This window comes from Anthonomus grandis, chromosome 8, assembly GCF_022605725.1.
Source record: "Anthonomus grandis grandis chromosome 8, icAntGran1.3, whole genome shotgun sequence".
Classification (NCBI taxonomy): domain Eukaryota; kingdom Metazoa; phylum Arthropoda; class Insecta; order Coleoptera; family Curculionidae; genus Anthonomus; species Anthonomus grandis.
The window spans coordinates 15,719,770-15,744,310 of NC_065553.1; the positions used below are offsets into that span (position 1 = coordinate 15,719,770).

At 31.5% G+C, this 24,541-nt stretch overlaps 1 protein-coding gene across 1 annotated transcript in view; it reads left to right on the forward strand.

Moving 5' to 3' along the window:
- Positions 1-1,078: 1,078 nt before the first annotated feature.
- The window catches only part of LOC126739912 (protein BTG4-like), an 86,504-nt gene continuing 63,041 nt past the window's right edge, over positions 1,079-24,541 (forward strand). The window contains exons 1-2 of the mRNA XM_050445738.1: positions 1,079-1,242; positions 17,149-17,489. Coding sequence (XP_050301695.1) covers positions 17,368-17,489 — 122 coding nt within the window. The 5' untranslated portion in view covers positions 1,079-1,242; positions 17,149-17,367. The remainder of the gene's footprint in view (positions 1,243-17,148; positions 17,490-24,541) is intronic.

The following is a 24,541-nucleotide window of genomic DNA, read 5'->3' on the forward strand; positions in this document are numbered from 1 at the left end:
CACGCTTATTTCCACATTTAAGTCCGCCAAACCAACGACAGCCGCAAGTTCTCAGAATCTTAGGCAGCAACAAGTAGCTTCAACCAACAACGATATTAGAGCAATCTTGGAGTGGGGCGGTAACAATCTGGTCAATTTTAACGCTAAAAAAACGCAGGCTGCAGTATTTACGCTGAAGACTAACCTTGGTGGCCCGGAGCTGGTTATGGCAGGGAAAACATTGCCAATGAAATCATCTTTACATCTTCTTGGAGTCGAGGTCACCAACGTATGTCCTGGCATGACCACGTTGCCGAGGTCGCCAGGGCGGCTTCCAAAAAACTCGGAGTGCTTTTCAAAACGAAAAAACTGTATACACCAGAACAGCTGCTGACTCTTTATAAGGTTCAAATACGCCCTTCCCTCAAGTATTGCTCGCATGTCTGGAGCTCTGCACCCAAGCATATATAGTTTAAACCTGCTGGATTCTATACAGAAGAGAGCTATCCGTCTTATCGACAAACCAGAACTGACAAGGAGTCTGGATAGTCTGGAGCACAGGAGAAAGGTGGCTGATCTCTGTTTATTCTACCGTTATTATCACGGTAAGTGCTCCTCTGAGCTGGCAGGCCTGATTCCACCCAGGGCTGTTCCGGCAAGAAGGACGCGTCTAGCACTTACGGCTCATCAACATCGAGTCGAGTATTTTCAGAAGCCTATGCAGAAACGGTTACTTCAGTCGCTTTATTTTTCTCTTTTTTTCGAGCGTTTAATTGTCTTGAGATTAATACTCTAGTAAACGAATATTTATTTATTTAATAATTATTTACATTGTTTTCTATATTTTTAATAATTAAACTGCAAGCAACTGAGATGAATACTTCTGTGGACTACCTAGACCACTTTGAGAATCCATTGGTCCGTTAAATTTAAATTCAAAGAAAGCCGAAAACTATTTTATAGTTTTCTCTTTAATTTCTCTGAACCCTGCGGTTTAAGTCCATAGATGTCGTTAGTGTAATTACTAAAAATTATCAAACTTCTAATGACAATGCGCATGTGCCGTTCCTGTGAACGAGATCGCCTGCGCTATGACAGTTCATCATCAGATGATTTTATTTCAGTTTGCGACTAGTCAGTGTGCGTGCGCCATCGTAAATTTCTTGAGTGTGTTGTGTGCCTCGTGTTTCTTTTTGACTTTTCTTTAGTTTTTCTTCATTTCTTTTATGCTTAAGGATTTCGACGAATTCCTAGCACTCTAAGGTAAGCATTTAACCCTAAATTTTCAGATTTTTTGGGCGTACGGCGGTGAAATCGACTAAAATATGGGGACACTTTCCATTGCGGTTGCGACATTGCTTTGTCTCTCTACGTGTTGATTTTTTCTCATTTATATTCAACTATATTTTGCGTACTTAACCGAATTGGTTTTTATAAGGTCAGTTGTTAAACTTCGCCTAGTCGAAAGTTTGATCGGAAGCGTTTCTAGAAAAACGTGATAATAACCATGATAACATCACTGTGGGAGACCTGCTAGGCAGCATGTCCTAAAACGGTTCTTTGTTTACAATTTAGAAATAGGCATTATAAGGAGCACAATGTAAATTTCGACCTTAATTATCCAAGTCATTCTAATTTCAGCCAGTTTTATCTACATATGAGGATACCATAATTATGCATTAGGTAAACATATTGTCCCTTGTTTAGCATTAAGTTAAATACTGTTTTATTATCTGTTGTGCAGCTCTGTAAATTATTATGCATACTTAAAGTATAAACTATTTCTGAATTATCACTCTACTAATAGGCATTTAACTAGTTTTTATCAGAAAAAGGAGATAATGCTCCCAACCAAGAAAAATGTGCCTAATATTGAAAATAAGTGTTATATATTGATAGATACTATTTATATTGATATTTCCAAGCTTATCCCTAAAAGAATTGTAACTGTATCTCTGAAGGTATCCGAAGCCAAGCCCGACCCGATCTGAGTCTAAGACAAATAAGTACCCAACCCAATTCAAAGAGGTACTTCTTAATATTGACTACCCTTTGATTTTTTTTTGAGTATTCTGGATATTTCTAGACACTTTATGTGTCAAGTCATTTATCTGTTAGGTTTAGGTTAGTTGAGTGTAGTACCTAGGGAGAAAAAAGAAATAATAATGTTTTTCACCCTTGGCTTTCCCTCAGGTGTCACATTTTATGTATTGAAGCATTACAGAACCAGTTTTTTTCCCATAAAGTACAATAATGGTTTTACAAATACCTTTCTACACAGTGACATAATGGTGATTTGCCTACTACAGAAGGGCAGAACATGTTAACATTGTTTCAAGAAAATTTTCTATTTCAACAAAAAAAGGTTTCTGTCAATAATCATTTATTATGCTCAATTTAACCAAACCTGTTAATTTTTAATATTTTGTTGGTTTGATTTTAGTGAGTCTTATAAACTCGACACTTTTTACTTTTGGTGCAAAGTTCTGTTGTATCTATGAATAAATTTGAACTAAAAAAGTGGAACATGGTATAACTTACAAAAAATTTATGTGTCTGTTATATAAATCAGTAAACTATTAATAGATTTTTAAACCATGTTAAATTAATGTAAGCCTTTCATGTCACAAACTCTACTTTATGTATATTCAACAATAGAAATATCTAACAAACTCCAATCTTATTTTGAGAGTGCTGGCACACAGCAGGATATTTTTACATAACAAAATGGCAAAAAAGTTTGATCTAAAAAATTCATACTTTTCAGGGAATTTAAATTTTTAATTGCAAGTGACAAATATTAACCATGTATTTTTTCATGTACTTGAAAGACATGTTTATTTGCTATTGAAATTTAAATATGTGACAAGGTAATAAAATGCTCTGAAATCAATTTTAATCTCACATCACTCATGGTTTTTGTGGTAGGTATTTAGGTTTTTTTTATTTAAAAAGTTTATCTTAATACTTGAAAATAAATTATTTGTTATATGTGTTTTTATGTGTATATCTGGGCCCCTATTAATCCTCATAAGATTGTGAAATGAGATGACATATTGATAGAAATGTTTCTAAAGTTGTTTATCTAAGCTGTCACCTTTCTTTTGATATATGTATGATTTAGTAGTTATACTTTTAAATAAGTAGTATTGCTTATTTATTTATCTAGATCTACAATCTAAAATTCTTTGTAACTTCATAATTTAACTGTAGACCTGATATGACAACCCAACTCACACCAAAAATATACTCATAAAATCTTAAGCATTGACCTTTATATTTAAATTCATTTATCCCTTAGGTTTAGGCCTATAAAGTATAGTACCTATGAAGAAAAAGGAAATTAAGTTTTTCACCCTTGGCTTTCCGTCAGGTGTCACATTTCATGTGTTTAAGCATTTTTTATTTTCTTCTGTAGCTAGTGGCCATAAACATTTTGTTTTCTTTTGTAAAAGTCTGTTGTACCTATGAATAAATTTCAACTAAAAAACAGGAACAAGTTATAATTTATTAATATTTATACCTCAGTTATATAAATCAATAAACTATTAGTATCTTTTTAAATCATCTTAAATTAATTAGTAAACCTTTCATTTCACAAACCTTATTTTATTTATATTCAACAATAGAAATATCTAACAAACTCCAATTTAATTCTGAGAGTGCTGGCACACAACAGAATATTTTAACATATATAAATGGCAGGAAATTTTTTACCTAAAAATTCATACTTTTTTGTGAATTTAAATTTTTTATTGCAAGCTACAAATATTGACAATGTCTTTTTTTTTCAAGTATGTACTTAAAAGACATGTTTTATTTGCTATTGAAATTGAAATAAGTGATAGGGTAATAAAATATTCTTAAATCAATTTTAATCTCACATCTCTGATGGTTTTTAATTTTTTAGAGTTTACATAAATCAACAAAATGTTGATTATTGATTGGCCGAGTGGTATACTGACTCCTTTTAATGTACCTTTATGAAAATATATGTTCCATTTTTTCCATTTTTGTATTCTATTTTTTATTTTCATGTCTGATATGTTTAAATGTATATTAAGTAATTATTTTAGGTACTCTAGCTTTGTTTATGACAAATATTTGTTAAACTAATAAAGTATTGATTTGATTTAAATATAAACAAAATTTAACAGAAGTAATTGCAAGTGACAAATTTTAATATTAAAACTGTGTTTTTTCAAGTACTTAGAAGACAATGTTTTATTTGCTATTGAAATTAAAATAAGTGACAGGGTAATAAAATGGTCTTTAATCAGCTTTAATCTTACATTACTCCTGGTTTTTATAATAGGCATTTAGGTTTGTCATTTGTAAAAAGTTCATTTTAACACTTTTAGAAAATAAATTATTTGTTTATAAGTTTATATGTATGTTTATCTAGCGCTTAGTAATAATCCTTCTAATATTGTGAAATGAGATGACATTCAAATTCAAAGTTTTATTGTCCAACAGGAAACAGATCCTAATAATAAGACAATTATTGAAATATTGACAGATAAATTCTGTAATGCAACAAATAGCAATATCAAGTCATTAACTGGTACAATATAAAACTAATAGTAGGTGTTCCATTAAATACTTAAACAACTAACAATCTAATTATATCTGAAATAACAGATTTGAAATGATTCATCGAAACATCAATTCTTAGCTGAACATCATTGAACCGATTCTGTCATCATGCTCTATATATTATGGGCTGTTTCTTGGCTAAATTGGTGCCATTAGTGTCAAGATAAAATACACTGTGTCTTCTTGTATTGATATAGGGAATAGCAAAATTCAAAGCTGATGGAAGATCTAAAGCATCAATTTGATTGTTACATATTTTAAATAAAAACACCAAACTCCCACAATCTGCAGATTGCTGAAGAGATAGTGCATCAAACCTTGAAAGCAATAACTGCTGATTAAAACCCCTTTTAGGGTATACCATCCAACTTAAAACTAATATATATTTTGTAAAATCTTTGTTGAACTAATTCGAATCATACTTGAGAGGCATACAAAAGGTGTGATTTTACTAGGGAGTTAAAAAAAATTGTCCTGCTTGAAGTATTCGAAAATAGTTCTGTTGATCTTATAATGAAAAGTCTTTAAAGAAAGTCTTATGATGGTATCTATATGAGTATTGAAGGTAAGCTTTTTATTAACAAAGATCCTGTACATATAGGAACCTATCTAAGTTTTCACCTTTCTCTTGATATATGATTTAGTAACTACTTTCAAATAAATAGTAATGCTTATTTATTTATCTAGATTTACAAACTACAATATTATATTTAATAAATTTGAGAAGATGACTGATCAAAAACTGTACCTAATACCCTTTGACTTTTTTGTGCATTTTGGATATTTCTAGACACTTTATGTGTAAAGCTTCTAATCTCTTAGTTTTAGATTAGTTAAGTATAGTACCTAGGGAGTAAAAGAAAATAATAATGTTTTTCACCCTTGGCTTTCCCATTCACATTTCATATATTTAAACATTTTTTATTTGCCTCTGTAGCTAGTGGCATATACATTTTTCTACTGTGCTGGCAAGAAATGTGGAATTTTGTGCATAAGGCCAAAAGAACCAGTCTTTTCCCAGGTCTTGGGGGTCGGTGGTGGATTGGCTGCTTAGTTTTCTTTCTAATAGAACACAAAGGGTTAAATATGGTAATTTTCTGTCTGAATCAATTGATATATCAGGCATGCCACAAGGATTGTGGACCTCTCTTATTTAATTTATTTTTGTCAGATTTACCTCAATATATATAAAGCACTTCAATACCTGTGTTTTAGGATGATGTAAAGATTTTCAGGCCTATGACAACAACAGATGATATCATGCTTTTTCAAGAAGACATAAATTACTTTAATGCATGGTGTAAAATAAATCATATGGACCTCAATATAAGCAAATGTTCTCAAATATCATTTTCCAAAGTAAAAGAACCAATATTTTTCAATTATTCCATGAATCAAATTCATTTGAAAGTTGCTAGTGAAATAAAAGTGCTTGGTATTGCACTGGATAATAACCTGTCATTTAAAAGGTATATGTCAAACATTATTTCTTGCTCTCTTAGGATGCTAGGTTTTCTAATTAGATCTGCAAAGGACTTTTCGGTTTTTACAATAAAAAAACTCTATTGTGCTCTTGTTCAGAATATTCTTGAGTACCTAGTTATATAACTCATGTTCATGCAACAGAACATGTCCAAAACAAGTTTCTAAGATTTATTGGTTATAAATGTGGCTTAATAGAGATGAATATTGTTATCGTTGATTGAATATTTGGGAAGATACGCAATCCTGTATTAAAAAGTGTACCCGGTCGACTATCGGATTGCCGTTCAGTTTCGTGCACCGTGTGGTGCTGCCGCGAAGCGTCATATCTAGGAACGATTTATTTTAGCTGTGTGGACTTGGCTTTTGGCTTCTTTGAGTCAGGTTTTCAACGACGCTGAAATCTCCGGTTACGCGGCCGTGTTGGATATTTTTTTAAGATATGGGATGATGCTGCCAATTATGTTTTTATTATTTTTTTTGAACATACAACACGGTGTCATTTATGTGGTGGTCAAGTGATAAGTGATATACTTAAGGGTGGAAGCATATTGAAATTTCTTAAAAGTTAAATTTTATAAACAAATAATTACTTACCAAAATATGTTTTTGAGACAAAAATTAATACAAAAATATATATAAAAAGCTATTTTTACAAAATTACCAACAAAGTTTAATACAAGTTATAATTCCAACAAACATTGTTTCCTTCATTTTGTGTTCAAGAGGGTCAAGTTTTTAAATAAAAAGCCCGTTGCACTTAATTAACTAAAAACTAATATACAAAAAATATGTGGAACAAATTTTAAGATATAAGTAGGTTTCACGTAAATATTATAAAGAATAATTGAAATAATTCATAAGACTTAATACCGATCATAATATAACTTCTTGATCAATCATTTTTTGTAAAAAGTAACCCATTTTGTCATGTGATTCAATATCTGAAAAATTGTGCAGCGTAGTGACATCTGTAAAGTAAGGGGTTGTGAGTGAGGATGTTAATAGAAATTGAAAATAGGCCACATTTTAAGTTTTAAGCGACACAGGAAAATTCTCAATTACCAGTTGTTACAACTATACTTAAAACTATAAAAAGATACCTAGTAACAAAAAAAAAACATTTTGTTTAAAGACCCCGCATCACGGTTATACAGGACGTCAATAGAGGTGGAATAATTAGAGGAAAGTTGAGCAATATAGTGTCCTTTTATAATAAAATCTAAATACTTCCTAAATTTTGCAAAAAACTGAAATTTGGCAAAATCATTTTATTTTTTTCTGGCGTTATTTCAAAATATATGACAAAAGTATTTATTAAATGAATAAATTATTGTGACCACTTTTTCTCGCCTATACGATGACACCTTTAAAATTTAAAATACGACGTTCTGTCTTTAAAGAGACATCATCAACTTTGTTTTTCTTTGTCGGCGCTATATTGACCATTTGCAGTTTAACGACGCGGGAATCTTTGGCCGCCCGGCCGTTTTGTTATTTTTTTGAGACAAGGGCGATGATGATAACAGCGCTTTTATTTATTTTGTTATTGCCGATATTTAAATGAGCTGTGATCTCGCATAAATAACTATAAAGATAGTTATAGATAAATGTGGTGGTTAAGTAATGTATGAATGTTTGAATAAGGGTTGAAATGTTTTGAATAAGGGTGTAACAACACTATAAAATATCGAAAATAGGCCACACTTTAATTTGCAATACAAGGAAACACTTAATTACTAATTCTTAAAACTAGAAAAAGTTAATAAGAAAAAAAACAAATATTTTGTTTAACAGTATGAAGGGTCTCATCGCGGCTATACAGGATGTCCAAAATAAGGATGAGCAATAAATGGTTTAATTAGGCGAAAGTTGCGCAATATAAATGCAATGATTGAATAAATGCAATCTAAAAATTGGAAAAATTCCAAATACTTCCTAATATTCAGGAAAAAGGTGAAATTTGGCAAAAGGTTTTTTTATTTTTTTCTGGCGTTATTTGAAAATATAAAATAAAATCATTTATACATTGTTGTAAACGCTTTCTCTCATTTACAACTTAACATCTTTAACTTTTAAATACGACGTTTAATAACTCTTAAATCCTTCTTTAGAGAGTCATAATCAACTTTTTTTCTTCTTGTCGACTCCATGTTGGCCACTTGCAGTTTTGAATAACCCTTTTACAACAAGAATTACTTTTTCAACGAGGTAATTTCTAGTGAGTAGTTGGAATCATCCCTATTAAATATTATATACCTCTCTCTCTTTTAAATACAATTTCGAATTTCAAAAAATTCAAAACATACTTTATTCATAAATACATGGTACCTACTTGTTGACATGGTACTTCTATGATATAAAATAGGCACATTAATCGACATATTACTAACACATAATTTAAAAACAATACACAATAGTGGGTTCAACATACTAGTATAAACACAAAATGTATTTTCAATTTCAAAGCAAGACGACTTAAAAATTTTTTAGACTAACATCACAAATTCTAACCTTTACATCTTTACGAAAAACTAATTATATACGATTGGCCTGTTCCTAACTATCTTAAAAAAATTCTAATGCTATAAAAATACTTGCTTTTAAGAAGTTTCGTTAAGAACTTTTTAAAGCGAGGAGAACTTCTAGAGACTTTTATGACATTTGGAAAATGATTAAAAATTTTTATGCTCAAGTAAATAAGAGAATTCTTAGTTCACTTTTCGGGATGGGCATTGGAATATTGTATTCTTTTCTGATAATATAACGTTTTAAGGAGCCATTATTTTGAAGATACAATTTATATTTTTTATATATTAGGCAAGCAGACTCAACAATAAACAAGCAACACAAGGAAATTATCTTTAAATAGGGGTCTGCATGTCCTGTGGAGATTTATGACACATATATTTAATGGCTCGTTTTTTAAAAACAAACATCGAGTCAAAAAGCCGTTTACTAATGCAAATCCAAAATGTTATTCTATACTGTAGGTATTTTTGTATGAAAGAAAGTTCCAACTTTCGACAAAAAAAAATAGACCGTTTTTGCAGATATCAATCTCAGTTCATTTAAAACCACTCTAACAGTATAACATCGTCTAGCCAGTTTTTGCCTCCTGACATATCTCCATAAAACTTACGTTTATGATCGATAACAATTCGAAGAAATCTGTTAAAATTATTCACTTCCAATTCTTTCTTGTGAATCATGAACTGCTCTGAACATAAAAACTTAACAATTTAGTCTTATCTATGTTTAAAGACAACAAATTAGCATCAAATCACTGTTTAATCATTAATAAATCTTTAGAAATTGTTTTTGTTAATGTGCTTTTATTATTGTCTGCCCATAAGATAGTGGTGTCATCTGCAAAAATAGTGAAGAATCCCCTTATCTGGAGAAACGCTAGGTCATTTATATACAATAGAAATAAAATAGGACCGAGAAACGAACCCTGCTTACTACACAAAGTTCAGACAAACTGCCATTTGGCCAAACAAACTTTTTTCTGTCTAACAAAACAAAATTTTAACCATTCTAGAGCAACTCCCCTAAACCCATATCTAGAAAGCTTATCGAGCAATTTCCATGGTTGACACAGTCAAAGTCTTTAGAGAAGTCGCAGAATACCGCTGCAGCAAAGTGACCTTCTTCAAGCTCAAATATAATCTCTCCAGGAATGAAAACATTACTCGACATTCATTTAATATGTTATTTTTTTTATTAGGAAAGCTACCATTCGTACTATAACCAGTTTTTCAATAACTTTAAAGGCTTTTTAGGCTTTATTTTTATCTTTTTCATGAATCAATTTCATCATGAAAACAATTATTGAAAATACTTAAAACACTAAAGACCATAAACATAATATATTGATTTAAAATTTTCTTAAAGTAAAAAAAAGAAAAAGAGAAAATGGCTCTCATAGACATGAAGAGACAGTATTTTTAAGAGTTCGGATTGATTTTTGTAGATAAAATAGATAATTTTCTGTGAGGTTTATAATTAGATTTTTTTAAAGATTTTCTAATAAGATTTTGAGATTCCCATATTAGGTTGTTATAAATCAAAGTCTTAATTAATATACGCACACTAATTAATTTTGCCTAAAGGAGCCATCGTCTCACAAACTAAACACATTTACATATATCTATCTATTTGTGATTATGATATCCAAGAAAAATTTTTAACAACTACCAAATTGCAATACGGCAAACACGAACCTGTGCAAAAACTCTCCCACACGACTCGGATGATCGGCCGATTACTAATGAGAAGCGACGGACGAAATTATTTTCGCGCATACTGGAGTGAATCGCCATCTATTTTTCACGCATATTTGCGGTCACGCTTTAGCCCATAAGGTTGCGTATCTTCCCAAATATTCAATCAACGTTGTTATGGAGAATTAAGAACATTACTTAATATTGACACTTTGGAAAGGGGAAGAATAAACCTTGATGACTTTTTTGCATAAAATTATAAATGGAACAATTGATTGCTCTGATATTTTAAATCTTATATGTCTAAATGTACCTGATAGAAGAAGCTGACACCCAAATGTTTTTCATATTCCTTATCATTCAACAAATTATGGCAAAAATATTTCTATTTCCAGAATGTTAAGAAATGCAAATACTATGCAACAAACTGTAGATTTTTCAAATATTTTAGAGGCTAGTTTTAAGAGGTCAGTAAAGCAGCTTGTAATGTGATATGTTTTATATAAATTATTTTGATTAATATAAATTTTAATATTTTAGGTACTCCAAACTTTAGTAGTGGTTGTGTGATCTTTGTCTGTTGTTTTATTACCATATATATATGCTATAATTAGTCTATTTATTGTAAAATGTTAATGCCGTAAATCAATAAATAAAGTAGAAACAGTTTTAAAGATAACTTCTAGATAGTGAAATAATGGTAATTTGTACCCTACACAAGAGGCATAGGTGAAGGGCAGGAAATATTTGCCCTAAAAAAATGCACAGGTACTTTTCTGTGATTTTAATTGTAAATGTTACAGGGTAATAAAATGCTCTTAAATCTATTTTAATCTGACATCACTCATGGTTTTTGTAATAGGTTTATCATTTTAAAAGTTCATTTTAATGCTTTTTTAAAAAATAAGTAATTTTTTCAAGTATATATGTATGTATATCTAGCTCTTAATACTAATCCTCATAATATTGTGAAATGAGATGACATCGAGGAACCTATCTAAGTTGTCACCTTGCTCTAGATATATATGATTTAGTAACTACTTTCAAATAAATAGTACTGCTTCTGTATTTATTTAGATTTACAATTTAAAAGATTTTGTAACCTCATAGTTTTAACTCTAGAACTAATTTGGAAAGGCATTTCATGCCAACCCTTTAATAGACCAACTTGTTTAGATGTGTCATTATCTACTTAAATGACTTAATTGAACAATTTAGTGAGTGTTTTCATGAGTTCATTTACTTCTTGTCTATAAAAATAAAGCTTTTTAACTTTTCAATATTATTCAAAAAGATAGGTTGGCTTTTGTCTGGTTTTATAAGAATCCATTAATCAATAGAAGAGTCTTCAAATATTAAATAATTTACCTAAGGGCAAATGGTTTGGGTACCTTTTTTCAAAACATATAGGTACCTGCCTGAAAGACAACCTTTACTGAACAGGTTTGGCTTGTCAGACAGAATACTGTTGCAAGCAAAAGGTATAAGAAAAAAAGCACTCAACTGGGGAACCCTTATACCACCACACTCCAAGGAAATATGGCTCGTTAAATTTAACTCGAAATACCTACGGAGTCGTTTCTCGTCACAAAGTTTCACCATAAACCCGATACGTTCTTGCTTACTAAATTAAACAGGCTGTATCCGTTGAAATTAAATATTATGAAGCAAAAGGCAACCAAACGTTACCAGACTCCCTTTGTTCAACAAAAGGAGGGCTCGCATAATATGCGGGTCCAATCCGCAGATGTTTTGGGCTTGCATGTGCACCTTAATTTCCGACGTTATTACGGATCATGCGAGCAAACCACCGGCGCGAGTGATTATTTTTTGGAAAGCCGCTCCGATATCTCGTCAACTTAACACACCGACCGATTTCTCGGTGTTTTCGGCGCTGGCTGCCTGGTGAAATCTCTCTTATATCGTTTCGCTACGAATTGCGTTTTTTTTTCAACACAAGATTAAAAAGCTTCAGGGGGCCACAGGAATCGCTTTTTTATATTATGTGAAATTACCAGTGTAATAACCTTCCTGACAAGCCGTTATTAAGATTCTATAATATAGTACATCACAGTATCACACAATTCTCAGCTGAAGGTACGAACTTATAAATATACCTGGACTGCTAATTCAATGAAAAGTAAATGACCACTACTAGGGGGCCGCCATTTTGCGTGATTGTGTCCTTTCGATGTTGGTCATTCTGACAAATTTCAGTTGTGCCAATTGTAGGGAAAGTTTTTGAGAGGTTAAGTTTACAAAAATACAAAATAGGAAGTTACATATAGGTAAGAATTTAAGATAGTTGCGTTAGATCTGTGATTTTTCTGGTACTTCTTTAAGAATTTCGTTAAAATTTATGAAAGAAAGTAGTCCTCACCTAAAATGAGACTAAGTTTCAATCAACTTGGAATAGATGCATGCACTTTAAAATATTGGTTTTATTATTCTGATAATTTTGAATCTTATAAATCCTAATACCATGAAAATGATGATATTCAAGATTTTATGAGGGTTTGTAATTAGCAAAAATGGCGGCCACCAGGCAGTGGTCATTTTTGGGTATTGTGGCCATATGCATTAGCAGTCCAGGTATCATTAAGTTCATGGCTGAAGGTCAAAGGTGATGAAGAGCCCTGTATTATAATAATTGCTCTGGTGGTTATTGGAACACAAAAATGTCAGCTGTCTTAGTTTGTAGCTTTTATTTGGTACATCTGTCAGTCAAAACCATTTGGACTTAATGAAATATATTATGGGTATTTTTCACGTTATACAGTGAGGGCGCGCAAGTTGAAACAAATTCTTTTAAATTCAGGGGTGCATGCGATTTTTTTGATGATGAATTCATGTATACAGGGTGTATCAAAAATAAGCAACGACCATCAATTTTTAAATGGAAACACCTATTTTTTATTCCATTTTTGAATTCTGAGTAGAATTTTAAGTATTTTTTGTATACCATGTCTTATACCTAATACTAACATTATTAATAAATTTGCAACTGTTTGGGTAATTTGAACATATTCAAACATGTTTTTTCATAGTTTTTTAACAGGTATATTTGATTGTTGACACCTTGTCACTATTTAATCGCATGGAAACAGTATGTATTGCTTTACGTAAATGTCAGTAAGTGTCAAATGCAGTTGTGAGTTTGGAGATTTTGGTCATGTTAGAGACAAATATGACCTGGATTGTCTCACGCTTCCAGAAAACAGACAATTAGATATTTTGCTCGATTTACAAGAAACTCCACATAAATAAATTTGACAAGTTGTTGCAGATCAGTCGGTTAGTAAATCATGTGTTAAATATTTGCATAGTAATAAATGGCGTCCCTATAACATTCATTTAATTCAGGAGCTTATCGAAAATGATCACATCCGCAGAATAGAGTTTTGCAAAATAACGATGAATAAATATAATGCACAATTATTAAGTGAGATTGTTTTTTCCGACGAGGCAAGTTTTTTTTTTAAATGGTTCTGTAAATAGGCAAAATTTTCGTTATTGGACACCAGAAAATCCACACTGGAGTATGGGAAGTTACGCACAATTTCCCAAGAAGTTAAACCTATATGCGCAGGAATTGTGGGCTCCTATTTTATTGAGGGCGCATTTACCTCTGAAAAATTTTTTGAGTTGCTTCAAAATCAGACCTAGTTTAATTGCACTTTAACCAAATGGTGAAAACCCATTTATACCGGCAGATTCTATATGGTTCCAACAGGATGGTTCCCCCCGACACTATTTGCGAACAGTACGAGATTACCCTACCAACATTTTCCATAGATTGGAAGGGGGTTTTTATTGAATGGCCAGCAAGGTCGCCAGATTTAACATTATTGGATTTTTATCTATGAGGTTATCTAAAATCTAAAGTTCATTTTGATAAACCTGAAAGTTTAGAAATTACAAAGTAGAGTTTAAACCTACTGTCAGGAAGTTAATGGTCAACCCCACATCTTTAGGGCTTTCCTCTCAGAAGTCTTTAAAATTCTTGTACTCAGATGATTGAAGGAAAATAAAAAAAAAATCTCTTAATTCACTAAAGTCTGCATTTCTCTTTCTTCTCTAAGAGTTTACCATACAAGGATACAAAATCCCAATGTTTACCTTCCATCATTAGCTCAGTTTCTAGAAGTTCTCTGGGTACTCCTCATAGGTAAATAATTTGTCATAACAGATTTCATTTGTTACTTGCTTGGTGGAACTCAGTATCATGGTTCAGTTCGAAGTATTCTTGGTTTGTGAATTCAAAAATCCAAATTCCACCCCAAAAATTGACAGCAACTATGATATTTTGTATGCACAAAAAAGTACAGCAGTGAATTCTTGCTTTGTAGTCTTTGGCGTCAAAATTGTTAATTGTTTTATACCTATATAATTAAAACTAATATAATTTCCAGGTAGAAACACTAAAAAACTGCAATAAGTAAAATACACCTAGATTAGATAGAGAAAGATTATAGGAGGAATGGGACTAGAAACTAATGAATGTACTTTTAGACAGCTCTAACGTTACCATAATAGTGTGGAAGAAGGAATAATTATATATTAATTCCTAAATACAAAAATGCCAAAACAATAGAAAAATGTTGGCATATTAAATTTTTAAATACAGATTTTAAATTGCTCTCAAAAAACATTGCAAATAAAATTAGCAACTTTTTTAATAAAATGTTAGAACCTGAACAAAATGGTGGAACTAGCAGAAGCATATTTAATAATCTAATGTTAAATCAAGACATTATTATACATTTTGAAGAACACAAAAGTAGTAACGGAGCAATACTAATTTGGATTTTAAAAATGCTTTTGATAGGGGTCTCATAAATACCTGGAAGAAATAGTAAATAAACAAAGCAAAGTCTTAAATTTGAGTAAAAGGTTCCCTTCGAAAGACATTAAAATTGAATTATCAGTAAGACAAGGGTGCCCACTATCGATGACGCTTTTTGCATTATGTATTGAAGCATTTCTAGTGTGGTATAAAGATAAATAATAAAATGTATGCAACTTCAGCATAAGTGGATGATATATCTATATGTTTAAGTAATAAATAAGATATTCAACAATTAATCGAAATTATAAAAATATATAAGGGATGGGAGAGGCTCTATTAAACATGAAAAAGTCAGCGATAATAAGTTTACGTAGGTGGAAAATAGGATCAAGTGACAGGGTATTTGAGAATAAGAGCAGTCTAAAAATGTTAGGGCCATATTTTTTTAACAGTATGGAGCAAACAATGCGAGAAAATTGGCAAATAATTACAAGTAACATTGAAAAGTTCATACATATAAAGATTTAGCAAAAAATTTAGATCTTATAAGGAAGGTGTGGCATACAGCACAAGTTTTACCCTACAGCAATGTGTGGACAAAAGTGTCAGAATAATAGGACATTTTTTATGATCTGGTCAGTTATATAGGATAGCAAGAAAACAACTATATATAAATACCTATTGACAAAAATAAATGTTGAATATAAGGCAAAGGCTTTATTCATTAAAAATCATTTTTAATTATGGACTAAGAAAATTCGCGATATTAAATATGAGTCACTATTAAACAAAATTTTTGAAAGAAATAATAAAAAAATATATCTAAAGAATACCATTAATATTTTAATATAAAATAAATATAACAAAATATGATAAGGCTAATAAAAACTTACATATGAAAATATATGAGAACAAGCATTGTGAAAATGAGATACAGAGGTTAAAAATCGCAGGGTTAAATGGGATGTGATACGGAAAAAATTCAGAATTCGAATAATTCCAACAAAATGGAAATCGCCATATAAGGCAATATGACAATAATGTGTATGAGGCTGGGGAAAATAATAGAGAAGGCAATGGAAATTCCAAAATATGTGATAAACCGGTTGATGATTTATTTTATAGAATAAAATAATGTAAAAATAATAAAGTAGTACCAAAATTAAAGATAAATTTAATGTTAATATACAAAAATGCAATAAGATATATGATTTGTTAGAGCTAAGGGTCAAAAACAAGGAGAAAGATGAAACTTTAACTTGATATATGTTTGAAATAATTTTGTTTGTGAAAACAAGCAACAATCGTAGATTTTTGTTCTTAACAGGAAACAAATACAATTTTTTTATTTGTTTTTAATAGAATACTTATACGAATAGAAAGAACAACAATAATGATTTTATAATAATAATTGTCCTTAGGTATAGTTAAAATTTAATATAAAAGCTTATAGTAATCTTTAATTTAGAATATTGTATACCTGCGTTAAATGTAATTTTAGTTTTATTAAATAAAAATTTTATAAAAAGACGGGTAGAAATATACCACAATAAAGTGTATTGTAAATTTGGTTAATGTCTAATAGGGTTAACCCTAGGAACCTAAAACAAAAATCCAATTGTTGGGCTTTGGCATTTTGCTTAAATTCCTTTTATTTGATATAATGATCTTTTACCTGCTCTTTTCTTCAGGTAAAAATTGTAAAATCCCTGCCCTACCTAATAACAGGTGGTCGACGTATTAAAGGTACAATTACATTAATCTTAAGAATAAACCTAAAACCATAAATCTATTGCACTAAGGCTTCTTTGACTGTCCTATAACTGGAATTTTACGGTATTTCTTAAAATTCATGGTTGGGTGATCTCTTTGTGTGCCCCTTAGGGAAAATAAAACGTGTAATAAAATGAGAAACCATAAACCTTAAGAAATGATATATCCGGTATAGCTGAATTTAATATACAAACATATAAAGAGGAAACATTACAAATCTGAATAATTTGCAAGGCGCCCATAAACTTTATAACCCCAGTTTATTTCAGTTACACTGCTCTAATGCTATTCTTCTCTTTTCAGGATAATTACTTGGCTTTTATCTTTTTATTTCAATTTTCCGACGCACAACGGGCGCGCCACGTACCTCCAACCAAAAACGAATAATAGAAGCGTCGAGGCGAACCGCTTCACCCGAACGCTGCCGATGTGAATTCGCCGACATCGACCGAACATTACCGAGACTAGACTGAAAAACTGTGATTTGCGAGAGAAAAATAACTAGATTTTTTTTAGCGAATAATGAAGGAAGAAGTATGCGCGGCGGTCAAGTTTTTCCTCTGTTTCCTGGAGAAAAGTGAAAAGGTGCCGAGGGAGCAGTTGAGTAACTTTGAGAAACACCTCACGGATCTTCTCATTGAAAGGTAAACGCATGTTTTCAATTGTGATTCATGGTTTATAACAATAGATAACCTATTGTATTGTTATTGAGTTAAAAAAAGTTGAGCTTTCTTTCTCACTTGTCTTGAAGTGAACTCATTCTACACATACTAGTTTCTCGTGGTAGGCATCACATAATAATCCCTAATGTATATAAGTCGGTTAACACAGTCCAGTTTGCATAACTTTCTTCCCAATTATGGACTATTATATAGAATGAACCTGATGACATGTGAAAGCAATGTCCTAATCTGATAACTGCAACCATTATCATTTACATTATCCCTTAGTGGTCCAGAAGTTCAATATAGAATAGCAAAAAGAAAGGCATTGATTGCATAGATCATATAGCAGAACAGTGTAAAAAAACTTAACTTAAAAAACCTTTTACTTTTGTTTATGCTTGATAGTCACATTATCATCATACCATCAATTTTTGTTTCAAGAGACACAACATTAGAGACTAATTTTGGATAAATAACATTCTTAACCAACATTTTGTCATTTTAGCTCTAAACAACCTTCTCAAGAAAGAAAAAGTCTTACCATCTAATATACATATTTAAATTATTACCATCTAACAATATTGCAAGGAAATTTTAAATAAATTAATAAATAGCGCTTAGAACATTGAATGTCTAGAATAAGCCTAGCTGCTAGCTGCAAACCATAGGCGAGGTGGTTTGAGTTCACCATCTCTCAGACAATGATGTCAAATCGACTTTTCAATTTTTCAGTCAATATATAATTTTCTTAATCCACTACATATTTTTTGTTGTTTGTATAATGTGCTGTATTTTGTAACAGTTAAAAAATGACTTAAAAGTTTCGTTTATTTGCTTACTAATAATATATACTTTGAGAGTAATCAACAAATTTTTCAGAGTAAAAAAAAGACAAAAAAAGTTAATGAAAAAAAAGTAACTTGGCAACATAAAATACCTGTATGTTTACAATGCACGCATCCAAAGTTGCCATTTCGTATCGTTTTTTTAGATATTTCATATCCGTGAAGCTATGAAGGTAGCGGCCGATCGATATCCAGCAACCAAATCTAGAACGTAGCATATGTCGTTTGCCAGCAGCCTATTTAACCCGCATTAACATTTGTAGCAACATTTGTAAACGTTTGCGAATATTGATAAACGCTTGCAAAATGAAGTACCCACCGATCAGCACAATGTTGTTTGCAATTGCTCACAAAGCAGTTTTGAGAGCGTTTGTCGCGTATCCAGGTCTTTTTTTATTTTGAGGAAAGCAGAGAATAGAAAAATTGTAAAAATGGCCCCGTTAAGTAGAAAGAAACTTGCCGCCTGTGCTGCATTAGTATTTTGTGCACAAATAGAAAAAGAAAAGAAGGAAACATAGATTTTTGGTGTCTCATTTTTTAAAAACTAGAGTTTCTATGCAGCTGATTTCTGATATCAAAACTGACAGGAGTAGCTTATTCGAAAATTTTACTCGAGTTTCGCCAAGAGATTTTGATTTTCTGCTCTCAAGAATTTCTCCAGAAATATCTAAAATTGACACGAACTATCGAGAGTGCGTCTCTGCCGAAATTAGACTGGCCATCACACTTCGCTTTCTAGCGACAGGAGATTCCTATGCCAGTCTTATGTACCTCTTCAGAGTTTCGAAGCAGCTCATTTCTAGAATAATTCCTGAAGTATGTGCCGCCATCATGAAAGCGTTAGCGAGCTATGTAAATATCTATTTATCTACAAACGTAGAATATCGCGTCTCCACTGAAATCAGGCAGAAATCCACAAACAAGTCAAATCCTTCGAAGTTACCGACTTTTCGGGAAACAGTGACAAACGCCTGCAAACGTTTGCAAATGTGAGTGACCGACGTATCCACCGGATAAACATCGTGTTTGTAAACGATTGCAAATGTTTCTAAACGTTCCGTTTGTCAGGTGGATACGCGGCTTTATAGTCCGCTCCCGCAATACAAGCATTATATTGATTAAATAATAATGGGCGCCGACTATATTATGTTGCTGGCAAACGACATATGCTGCGTTCTCAATTTGGTTGCTGGATATCGACCAGATGCTAACTTCACTTTTGAATGCAGCATTTCGGGTTCGAATAAGCAATAAATTTCCTAGATTATAACAATATACTTAATTACAAATTTTTATTAATATTTTGGTATCCAATACTCAATAGATACTTCAGAAATATGCCATCTTTTATATTATAACCTAGTAGGATGATACCATTGACACCTGCGAAAGGAACAATTTCCTTTTTTCCCATATATGTGACCCACTTTGGACTTCTTTATCATTTTTTAGCAAAAAGGAGAGTTTTAAGTCTCAATACTAATTAAACAAAACGCACTGGAACCACTCTCTACATCCTTTTAATATTAATACTGTACGAAAGGTGCACCAGCCAAAAGTAAACAACGAGCGCAGTTGCCAAATACCTTTATTCCGAGAATATTTCTGGGCAAGATCTACAATAATTTCCATTGCCGCTGTGTGTAGAAATTTGGTGATTTAAAGAATCTAAATTAAAAGTTCTAATTATTGGTGTTTAGTGTAAATATAGGACAAAATAGTTTTGGTTATTAAACGAGTTTCACTCTTTCTTTTGATTTATCATAAAGAATGCAACTCAGTTTCTGCTAATTGTAATAATTTATTATATCACTTTATTTCCTTCTGTTAAAATTAAGTAATCACTGGCAGCATGGAATACTAAGCATGTTTATCAACAAAATATCCCCTCTGCACCGTGTGTAGATGTTGCACTCAATCCAAACCAGCCAATGTTTATTCTAGTCTATTCAATGTTCTAAGAAATAACGTCTTTATTCAAGTCTTTCTATGTAAACATCATGCAAAAACATCAATCATTACATTGCATGCGCTTGTTATACCAAAAAGCAATAAAGAATATCCTACATCAAGCAGATAAGTTTTCCACCAAAATATATCCTTATTATGTACATATCTGCATATCTACTATATAAACCCCAAAGCTCTACTGAGTATCTAATAAATATTTCTTGTAGCTAATCCTGAAATAACCAAAATTGTATATCTTCTACTGCAGAGTTAACTTACAAGTCAAATTAAAATTATACAAATAAAAAAAAATTCTCAATTTATAAATAAATCTACAGCACGTATTTTGAATATATTGTATTCGTGTTCTATTTACAAGATGCAAGAATGGATAATATACTATAAAGCAATAAAAATAAATGACTCAAAAGGTTCTGCATATAAAAGTTTTATTGTCATGTAACCTGGGGCTTTTTGAAATGTCTGTATAAGAGTGATTTGGATCTATTAAGAAGAAAAATTTATCAGATATATGAAGAACAATCAATACCTACTATGGATACCTTAAGAAAAAGACTAATTAAAGACGAAGCAAATATTTCTTGTAGCATATTCTAGCTTAAGAAACATTTTGCTTAAAATGGGTGTTAAGTATGAGACGATTATTAAACGCCAAACAATAATGGAGTCTCAACGATTATGGGAAGGGTGTGATAAATACTTTATTGCTATAAAACCATATAGGGATGAAGATCTACCTACTTAGATATCTTTGCTTCATTTAGAATAATTTTCAAGCTGACCCTGTTCCCTTTATTACCTCTATAAATGTTAGATCTAGCACAATGGGGCTTAATGGTCTTATTGATTTAGGGTAGTAGGAGTCAACGGTATATTGAGTGAACTATACAATTCTGCTTATAGATTGAGAATAAAGGAGCAAAAATACATACAAAATTTTACAGATTTGAGCAAGTTTTGACTATTTGTGTTGTAACAACTGAGGATACCTCTCTGGATGTATCCTCGTACCCATACTAGAAGCACTATAAGTGAAAGAATCTCGTAAGCAAAACCTACTAAATTCATGGTTCTAAACGAGGTGCAAAAAATTACTACTCGAGACACACAGCCCAGTCGTAATAAATTTCAAGAACGTTGTAATTGCTAAATTTTTGATTATATAATTTTGTTTTATAAGTCACTACGGCTGGTCCCCTGCAATATACGTACTCGCGTATTACCAGTACGGTTTTGAAAGGAATCGAGATTTGGTAACCGATTATGTGCTTTTGCTGCAACTTTTATTTTAATAATAAGATTTATCAGTTATGCGAAAGTCTAGAGAAGTATGGTTCCTGTATTTTATTTTACAGTGGACTCTTGTGGCCAATTCAATGCAAGCCGCATGGACTAAAATACCGAAATACGCCTTCTTTAATAAAAAGGCAGGTGCTTGATTACCGGACTTGAAATAATATTATGGGCAGTATAAATCACTTATAATAATAGCACACATAACTTTTCATGTTGCACTCATAATTTAATGGTTTTTCTCTGTATGCAATAAATGTTGCCATTACTTTTACTGTGTTTTTTGTTTACAGTTACTTTACTTGGAAATACTAAATATTTATAATAATTACTCACTTCTTTTTTATTTTTATGGTCCTGCAGAAAGTAACGTGCAGGATTTATTCTTAAATTATATGAAATGCTAGACCAATCGTTCTCAATCCTGAAGTATTACCAAAAATTGGACAGATTGACTATTTAGCAATACAAATGCAAATCGAGAATTATTATGGGAAGTACTTGAAGTTTTCATGGCTTATTAAATATCTATGTATATAATGTTTTTGAGAGCCGAAAATTAACATTTTCTCAAGACTTCTCTCATTATGCTTTGGTCACATCTAAGGTATATGGTACAGTACTAGGAAATCAAAGCAATTTATATATATTCATGCTACTGAAAAAGTTACCTGGTAAAATTTGTATATTATAAAAAGCATGGGATGTACCCTGCTGTTCCCTTCTTAATTTTATATTAAGATCAAGTGCAAATCACTAGAAAAGAAACCAAGAAACTTGTTCAGGTAAACAATGCACTTTGCTTAAAAAGTTAGCATCTGATACATATATAGGACAATCCTTCTAATAGTAAATTTAACACTGGGTTGCTCAAATGTTCATTAGCTTTTGGACATGCTAGCGACAGATTTAGAGAAAAACATTGGGAGAAAACCAAAAAATTTCAATCAGGGATCATTTTATTCTTCAGGTAACAAACAGCATATTTAGAATCAGAAGAGCTATATGAGGAATATTCTGTATCATCGTCACTGAATCTTCATGTGTCTATTGCTGAACATAGATCTGATGAGGAGAATTTTGACATTTAAAACACCACACTTATCAAACGAGTTGGCAAGTCTTTATCGGCCTATGAGAGTTAGACGCTGCTAGTTTACTAGGTTTGGTCCGACACCGATATTTCATTTTCTCCATGGGGTTGCTAGTCCCCCATTGGGCGCCTTCCCAGGTTGCGGATAGGGGAATGCCTCCCCGATATCCTTTATAAACACAAATAAATACTGAGATCTCTCTAGAATTAAATACACCACTACATTATGCATACATATACTTCTATATTCCGCAATTGTTCCATTTCCCAAATGCGACGTTTATCTTGCCCAGCAACTAGCTATTAGAAATTCTAAAAAAAATTAAAATTTATTTTGTACCGGAGATTGTTTTTTAATGTTCGCTACCCGAAATGCAGGTCGATCTTACGAAACTTTGTTGAATAATAACCGATTGTTTTGAAACCATACGAAATAATGAACGTGTTACGCCGAAAATAAAATTAAACAAAAAAGTATTGAACGATATTTACACGTTTTACTAATATTCCAGGTATACATACTTAATAACCAAATTTCCATTATGGTAATTTATGATAAAAAGCAGCATACAGAGCTACAAACTTAAATTGAAAAGTTAGTTAATAGGATCAATTAGTATGCGTGCCAAACAGTTTGTACAAGGCAAAGTCAAATAAGTAAATTCTGTATTCCATTATATGCATTTTAATATTGACAATGCTATAAATACTACTTGCTCCAATTAAAATTTGTTTTTTTGATATTGAGTTTATGCCCAGCAAGACAATAAAGAAGGTAGTATCATGGACGCGTAGGTTAGCTGAGGTCAGTCTTGCTGTTGAGTTCAATGATACTGAACAAAAATACATATGTGCTGATTTATTGAGTCTTAAAAAATAAATTGGTTTTTGAAATAAACACAAGATATAACTATATATTTTTAGTTATTATTAACTTTTTAGATAATCTACTTGTTACACAGACTATATTGTATCATTTTTAAAAATAGAGTGGAACTTGCTCGATCACCTGATGTGGACACTCTAGACTGTTCTGGTGAGAACATGGCAGAACGAATTTATTACTAGAGATTCGATATTTTGTAACAAATGTAATTCAAATAAATTAATTTATTAAAATTTATTCTATGTTGCTCAAATTTAAATAATGTTTAAACGGTTAACCAGAGAGCCAGAGCAAATTATGTTCAAACGTTACTACGCAAAATATTTATCAAAAATGCTTATTTGTATTTTATGATGTGGAAATCCAATAAACAAGATAATATTGAAATAGTTGTATAACTGGTTTATACTCATTTAGGATAATTTTACCTCACTCTTGATATCAATTAATGGATATATCGATTTGAACATTCGTTAAAGGCCGCGTCTAGGTTTTTTTGTTATAAATACATGCGTTACCTTTAAAATCACGATTTCCCTTCACATATCACAAAATAGCAAAGGTTGCATAACCTAGAATACATATTTTTACTTTCAGGCGCTCCTAGATATATGCAAAACACCCTGTAGAACATATATTATACATTTTTAAACAGACTGCATTAAAGCTAATTACTTTTATGCGCAATGTGCATTTAAACATTATGTGGCGGGAAAGGTTAAAAAACTTCTTTTCCGTTAACCTTCGTCAGCATCATACGCGATTTCGAAGCTCGTTTGTCATCTAATCCAATGGTGTGAAACAAGGATAAAACGATTGTCTGATCTTAAAATTAATTTTGAGGTCTTGAGCGCGACCTATTTTTAGAAGGGCGAAGGATGAATTACATTGTAATTTGTTTATATCGCGTAGGATAATAGAGTTGAAGGCTGTGCTATAGTGT